General features: G+C 38.2%; 1 protein-coding gene across 5 annotated transcripts in view; it reads right to left on the bottom strand.

Moving 5' to 3' along the window:
* gnao1a (guanine nucleotide binding protein (G protein), alpha activating activity polypeptide O, a) overlaps window positions 1–7,859 on the bottom strand; it is a 124,898-nt gene extending 117,039 nt beyond the window's left edge. For 3 of the 5 annotated variants that reach the window (XM_073850777.1, XM_073850778.1, XM_073850779.1), the window contains exons 1-2: window positions 7,164–7,859; window positions 7,014–7,056 (exon numbers count right to left, since the gene is read on the bottom strand). In XM_073850777.1, coding sequence (XP_073706878.1) covers window positions 7,014–7,056; window positions 7,164–7,281 — 161 coding nt within the window. In that variant the 5' untranslated portion in view covers window positions 7,282–7,859. The remainder of the gene's footprint in view (window positions 1–7,013; window positions 7,057–7,163) is intronic. The other 2 variants (XM_073850775.1, XM_073850776.1) reach the window with 2 other exon arrangements.
* Window positions 7,860–8,426: the final 567 nt, after the last annotated feature.

An 8,426-nucleotide genomic window follows, 5' to 3' on the forward strand; every position in this document is an offset into this window, starting at 1 on the left:
TATTACAGCCAGAGCTCTGGGAAATCAACACATGAGAACCGTTTGTTCTCCCTGTGCCCAGTCAACTCCAATCACGTCAGCTAGACACATGAAACCCCCTCTATTACAGAAGGACAGAGAGCCAGACAGACAGTCAGAAGATCACCGACAGAGAGAGAAGCAAAAATGGACGGGGAAGCTATCATTTGTACAGTTCATTTCACCAGCCTGTGTGTTTCATCAGAGCTCCTTCCCTTTCCCTTTTTATAGTGACTCAGAGCTTCCCCAAACACGTACACATTATGGTTTGCAAGTGTGTGTAGTCACAGCCCCACCCAAACCCACTGCACTTGCAGCACTTGGTACATTAAAATGTATAATCTTTCTATAGGATGTTTTAGACGTAAAGCTGTAGTGTAAAAGGCCTTGTAATCTGCATACTGCACACTACCGCAGTTGCCAATAACAGAGCCAGCAGTACTGCATTCACAAGCAAGGGTGCTTTGTGTCAATGCTAATTTCCTTTCTTCGCATTAAAATAGGCTTTACCCACCCAAACAGCCCTCTTCAACTTACATCTGCTATGAACCTTGAACAATAGAGCTAAAAACATGCAGGGTTCAGTAAAGGTCCAAGTTAAACCCAGTGAGGTCAAAGAATACACATACTAGTCTTAAAAGGCTAACTAAAGTAACCAAACACAGTATATGTATGATATTGAACCATATTTTATTTTCAAGTAATGCATTTTCATGTACCATTTCTGCTTTTACACTACCAGTCAAAAGTTTTTGAACAGTACGATTTGTAATGTTTCTTTAAAAAGCCTCTACTACTCACCAAGCCTGCATTTATTTGATTCAAAATACAGCAAAACAGTATAAGTTTGAAATATTTTTACTATTTAACATGTTTTCCATTCAAATATATTTTAAAGTGTAATTTATTCCTATGATTTCAAAGCTGAATTTTTAGCATCATTACTCCAGTCACACGATCCTTTAGAAATCGTTCTAATATTCTGATTTGCTGCTCAAAAAATAGAAGGAAGTTATTTTAAATAGTACAAATATTTCACACTATTACTGCTTTTGCTGTATTTTGGATCAAATGAATGCAGGCTTAGTGAGCATAAGAGACTTCTTTAAAAAACATACTGTTCAAAAACTTTTGACTGGTAGTGTATAAACTAACTAAAAGAAATACACACAAAAGGAGCAAAAGTCGTATTATTATTTATAAGTACTCAGCTCCAGGGTGTCACAGTGAAAATTTCAGATTGCTGTAGAGCTGAAGTCCCACTTCCAAGAGAAGTGAAACAGCGTGTCACTATTACTGCTGTATCTTACAGTATTCTTCATCTAAACCTTCATTGGATACAAATAACTCAACACATAATGTCCTCTCTAGAGACTAGAGACAGGATGTTTCATGCTCCGCTACTCAAGTATATGGCCAGAGTTTAGCTTCATGGCCGTACAGATGGAGTAAAACTGAACAGCTGGGGCCTCTGCTTCAACCCTTCAATTAGCCAGCTACAGGACAGCCCAGCATATTGCATACTGCAGAGGTCATTTTAGACAAAAACAAACATTTTTAATCCTATCCAGTCTATCCAGCAGCAGAAGTCCGCTTTTAAAGGATAACATGACAAGTGGCCTTGGATTACAGTACATAGATTAGAAACAGAACCAATTTTGATGAGATGGGAAAAAAATCTAAATTAGGGCTTTCACAATTCATTGTTACTACAGAGGCAAAGTATTCTAGCCAATGTTTACTTTATGTGACTCACAATATTCTCCACATCATCAGCATTTTTTTCTTACTTTTGTGGCAAGTCCAGCATTACTCACAAAGACGTTGTTATTGAGATTTTTTCATTTCTCCATTTTTAGATTCAGTCTAGATTGCAATGTCCTATTTGCTTACAGTTTCTGTCAGTCTCTGGGCGACACTTGATTAGTTTCAGGGAGGTTTGCAAGAATTTTGGCTTGCATTTTTACTTCAAATTATATTAGCCTATCTCAGATGTCCGCGACATCAGCACAGTTCCTTTATTACATGATTTCTGAATGCAAACATGCTCCGAATTCACTTTATAAAATATGATTTTGCTGTAACAGTTTACTGTACAGTAACTTTTAGGTCAGTTTGAGGTTTTTGAAAAAAGTCTTTTATGCTCACCACCCTGCATTTATTTGATTAAAATACAGTAAATACTGTAATAATATACAATTTTATATAATATTTATAACTTAAAATAACAGTTTTATATTTTAATACATTACCAGTCAAAAGTTTTTGAACAGTAAGATTTTGATGTTTTTTAAAGAAGCCTTTTCTGCTCATTTGATTTATTTGTTAAAAAAATACAGCAAAAACAGTAATATTGTAAAATATTTTTGCTATTTAAAATAACTGGTTTCTATTTGAATATATTTTAAAATGTCATTTATTTCTGTAATTAAAGCTACATTTTCCACATCATTACTCCAGTCTTCAGTGTCACGTGATCCTTCTAATCATTCAAATCATTCTAATATGCTGATTTGCTGTTCAAGAAACATTTATTATTATTATTATTATTATTATCATTATTATTATTTAAAACAGTTGAGTAAATTTTTTCAGGATTCTTTAATGAATAGAAAGATCCAAAGAAATTATAGAGATACTTAATACTTACTTTTATAATTGGCCCAAAGTGATGACAAAGACATTTATAATATTACAAAAGATTTCTATTTCAGATAAATGCTGTTCTTCTGAACTTTCTATTTATCTATAACTTTCTATTTCTATTTGAGCAGCAAATAAGAACATTAGAATGATTTCTGAAGGATCATGTGACTGAAGTAATGATGCTAAAATTCAGCTTTGAAATCACAGGAATAAATTACATTTTAAAATATATTCAAATAGAAAACAGTTATTTTAAAGAGTAAAAATATTTTTAATTCAGTTTTACTGTATGCTGTACTTTGGATCAAATAAATGAAGGCTTGATGAGCAGAAGAGGCTTTAAAAAACTTTAAAAATGTTACTGTTCAAAAACTTTCGACTGGTAGTGTATATTTTAAATGATTTTAATATCTGCAAAAAAATTTTGTAGCCATTACTCCAGTCTTTAATGTCACATGATCCTTCATAAATCATTCTAATATGCTGATTTGGTGCTTAAGAAACATTTCTTATTTTTGCTGCTTAATATTTGGGCGAAACTCGTGGTTAATTGTCCGCAGGATTCTTGGATTAATAGAAAATTTATTTGAAAAATATTTTTTTGTAACATAGATGTTTTTCCTGTCAATTTCAATCAGTGTTGTAGCTTCTGACCCCAATTTTTAAACAGCAGTGCACAAAATATTACCATTAATAATCAACTATGTCAGCAACGCCTAGTCTAAATACGTTTAACAGCCTCATAAACAAGAATCTGATCTATGACCTGATGACATATGGCTTAAATATGCCACAACTGGCACATAACTGGTATCCATTGCACAAATCATACCTTATAACTTTTCATATATACATTTGATCTGTTTTCTGAAGGCTTCCTTGGATCATCCATGCATGACACGCGTGGGTGAGGAAGTGACATGCAGGACGATGACACATGGCGTCATCTCCAGGGTCTCTGAAACGGTTCTCATCACCATATACTCACATTTTCTCTCTCTTTCGCTCCCCCAAACACATAAAATACATCTCCAATCGCTCATATTTCATTCCCATAGGACTAGGTGCCAGGAAGACGAGCGCAGGAACAGAGAGAAAGAGAGAGAGCCGTGTATATGTGACGTGAACAGCTATTGAGAGCAGCCTGTGCACACTTAAACACTCCCTTCTCACACTGAACTAATGAAGCAGATGGAAGCACTGTTGCCTGCCTAGAGAACTACACCATAATCACAGGGTTTACCAACATCTCCCCTCCTCACGCTGCGCCCTCTCTCGCCCTCATTCTCTCTCACCATCTTTCACACGTCACCCAGTTCCCTGGTTTACTCTGACATGTTAAGTGCACACCTCCTTGTTTAATCCACCCTTTTCAAGCCATGCAATACAGAATACTGTTTAGTGGATGTATTCATTATGGAACTTCTTTTTACTGTATGCATTTTACAATGCAATACATCATATTGAAGCAGCAATATCCTAAAAAGCATTTTAAGTAACTGTCGGTGGCGGAACATTTAACGGTCTAGTTAAGCTTAACAAAAGCCCTGAAAAAGCAACTCATTCATGGTGTACTACAGTAAGAAGCCCAGAGCTACATACTCCACTCCTTTAGGACCCAAACAGTTTAACCAGCTCCATCATGAGACACTCTTATTACCCAATTAAGCACATCAGAGCAACAATGAATCCTTAGAGAGGAAAGAGTCATCACTCTGGATGACTAAGAAATATGCCTGAGGCATTAGCTACAATGGCTTAAAAGCAGTGGTAAATACTGTCATTAATTTGCTAGGCTGACCAAGCAATTTAAAACAGAAAAAAATGAAATAATTTTGGTTTCTCCTCATCCTCAACCTGAACTCATTCTCTAGGCACTGCCCTTATATGCCCTTTTTTGTTTAATAATCATAGAATAAACAGGATTTATTAACTGCTGAAACTGTCAATGACAATGTCAACGTTACCTGGAAATACACATTAAATTTAAAATTTGCTGTAAATAATGCACAAGATATAAGTAGCACTGGTATATCTGTAGCAATGGCCAAAAATACATTGTATGGGTCAAAATTATTTAATGTTCTTTTATGCCAAAAATCATTAGGATATTGAGTATCATGTTCCATGAAGATATTTTGTACATTTTCGACTGTAAATATATCAAAACTTTGTTTTTGATTGGTAATATGCATTGATAAGATTAATTTGGACAAGTTTAAAGGCGATTTTCTCAGTATTTTGATTTGTTTTGCACCCTCAGATTCTAGATTTTCAAATAGTTGTATCTCAAATAAAATATTGTCCAAACAAATCATACATCAATGGAAAGCTTATGACTAGTTTTGTGGTCCAGGGTCACATTTAAATTGTTAAATAAGAGGAATATGTACATTTTCGCCACCCACATTTTATATATCTGCTTAATTATGCCCTGCTAGTAGCTGATTTAACTAATTTGGATACTGTCTCAAGCTAGCCATTGTATTTAAGGTATAAAACATTCACACACATATGTAATACAAAAGAATCAACGTTGGTAGGTGTTAGGGAAAATAAAACAAACCGCACCTTTCTCTAAACACGTGTGAGCAACGTAAACGACGCACAAATCCATCCCCCGTTTTCCCTCTCGCCGCAGGTTCAACGTTCTTAGCGACGGAGAAAACCGAAAATGGCCGAAGAAAGCCGATCACAGAAAAAGACTCTGCTGGGCGCTGTCCACCACTGAAACCGCCTGAAATGCTCCGATGCACTATTTCAAAAACATATCCGTGCGTTTTTCCATCACAAAGGCTTAGGATGGCATTGCAAAAGCACCGTAATATAACAGCCTAGCAAGACCAGATATAAAATGACATTTTCTGAGGGCTGAGATTTCGCTTCGACAAAGGCAGCTCGTGCACACTTGAGAATGGAGGCGTTTCTTTATCGAATGCTTTGAATTGAGATATAAACTCGAACTCGATATATAAAAATCTCACTTGTATTCTAACGCGTGTTGTCAATAATCATACACATAATTAACCTATTTGTAAGGCTATTCTATAACACAACACTATGTCCCAGAGATGGTGATCATATTGCAAAGCGAGTCAGAGGAGAAAATAACCAGAGGAGCTGCATTTATAAGACATTCAACTAAGGATATGACATTCAAACCGCAAGGTAGATGAACAGATCGTTTTCAATGAGGCGTAAAGAGAACGTCAGTGCATAAAAATGGCCGTGAGGAAGTTGAGCTGGTTGGGTGTCAAACCTCCTTCCTTCACCATGAGCATCAGCCCAACACAGACTGCAAACGCATGAAGGCCTGTTCATGTTGCACCAACGCCATGCACACACAGCCGACAGCATTATCTCCAGGCACCATTTGCCATATAAGCTCTGCCTTCACCATTCTCAGTCAACAGAAGGCTCCTAACACCGTATTAACTACATAGTAGGGAGTCAGAGATAGTGGGTTCTTTTAATATTTTTTAGCATTTAATAAATGCTATCATATTATTCATCAACGTGCATTATATTGATTACAATATCATTCATCATGTAACTGTATTTATGCAAATTTGCATAGGAGGACATTTATTTTAGAGCCAGTATGTTTTTTTTTTCATTGAAAGGGGATTCGTTTTATCAATGGACCTAATACTTAAGAGACGATATCCAGTCTAGTAGAAAAGAGTGGATATCGGTAAACAAATAAAAAGCCAGTTATCGATCTATACTGCATATAATTCAGGTAGCTAATATGACATATTAAAGTCTAACATGGTGCTGCATTGTACTGAACCCTATAGAACAGCCATTTAATTCTCTACCAGAAGGGCACAGTAGCCTATATAGCTATATACATCTTATATTTGATCGATTTCTGACGTTTGTCATAGGAGCAAATGCACAGGGAGACATCAGAGACATCCGTAAATGCCCACAGGATGAAGTGAAATCGGGGTGGAGTGTGGTAATGTTACTCAGCCGGGTGTGAAGTAGGCTACGCTGTCAGTGGACGTCAATGGAGCAATAGACTAAGAAACACGGTCCCCCAGTTGACTTTCAGCACCATTTTCGTGAACAGCACATCGACGGCGCCTCGTCTTCCCGAACCCACCGATGCAAATACTGTGGATCTGCTATACCGTGTCATCACGCCACGGCTACAATGTATGTAACACGCTAGTGGAGAGAGAACTCCTTGAAAATATGGCGGACCTAAGAATTCGCCATCAAGCAATCGAGGGTGTGTGTGGGTGGGTTCGTGTGTGTCTCACACAGCGCACACTGACTGACTGACTGACTGACTGACTGCTTGACTGACTGATGGATGTCATTTAAAACATGCCACTTACTTCATCTGTTTCACGATGGTACTTTTCCCAGATTCCCCAGCCCCTGTGGAGAAGAGACAGACACAAGGGAGTAAGAATCGCCTGTCAAAATGAAGAGAGATCCCATATATGTGCATTCATCGGATGAGACACTGCTCCACTCCGCATTACCTAGCAGGAGCAATTTCACATCTTTAGCAGCAGTGATTCCGTCTTCTTTGAGGTTTTTCTCGATGGCTTTGCTCCTGTCCAGAGCCGCTCTTTCCTCTGCGCTCAGTGTACATCCCATGGCTAGATGAACCTCGGCTCTTTTTTATCTCCAAAACGGTCCGGGTGAGAAATATCCTCGGTGTTTCTTCCTTATCCCTCTCTAAGGCTGTCCCTATCCCTCTCTCTCACACACACACTCTCTCTCTCCCTGTCGACGACTAGCTAGAGCATTAAATCCCGCAAAAGACAACGTTGGGCTGGAACATAAGTCTCTGGCGCGCGCTCTCGGACTGTGTAGCGGGGTCGTGGTGCTCGGTCCTCGGGCTGGGAGGTCTCTACTGGGCGGCGGCGGCGGCTGCGAGCGCTGGCATCGTTAGCGTGCGCACAATGGAGGGTCAGTATGGAGAGAGAGCGCGCTGGGCTCGACGCTCTCAGAGACAATCTCGCTGACGTCAGGAACGGAGAGGGAGAGAGAGAGCGCGCGCGCACGAGCGAGCATTCGAATCGCGCACCGTTAACTACAGCTAGATTTACGCCGTTATCTGCAGGCGGAATAAATGCGTTTCTCTCGGTATTTCGCGCAACGCAAACGCTGATAAACGACGTGTGCGCGGGGATATACGGGGATCGGCACTGTGAATGTGGGGCGGATGATTTAAAACCGATGAGCGGGCCCTGGTCACAGGAAGAATCACAGAAAGGTGTGGCCATTAGCCTAGTGTTGACAACCTGTAACAGCAACGCCAATGACTAGAAATCTGACGAGGGAATTGTAAATATTTACACTGACACGAAATTATTGACACAATATTTTAATTATTATACTGTATGTTGTTTAACAACGCCAGTGTGCATAATGACTTTCAGGGGAAATCGAATAAAATTACTAATTACTCGTTACTCCTCAAAAATAGCATTAATATTAAATTACTTATACTCCCTGCCTGCAGTAATTCGTCACTCCACAGAAAATATCAATTACCTCAAAATTCTGACATTTACACAGTATTTCATTAGACAGAATCATTATTTCTATTCATTTTCCACTGGATTATATTTGCCTCGTTATGTGATCAAAATTGACTTTACAGTTACAGGTTTACAGTTAGTTTCGAGTAAAAGCGCATTAATCTCATAAATTGTTATTTTCAGTATGTCGAGGAAGAAAAATATTTTAACTTTAACATTTCACTTACATTTACACTACCAGTCAAATGTTTCTTG

The sequence above is a fragment of the Garra rufa genome, chromosome 11, assembly GCF_049309525.1.
Source record: "Garra rufa chromosome 11, GarRuf1.0, whole genome shotgun sequence".
Classification (NCBI taxonomy): domain Eukaryota; kingdom Metazoa; phylum Chordata; class Actinopteri; order Cypriniformes; family Cyprinidae; genus Garra; species Garra rufa.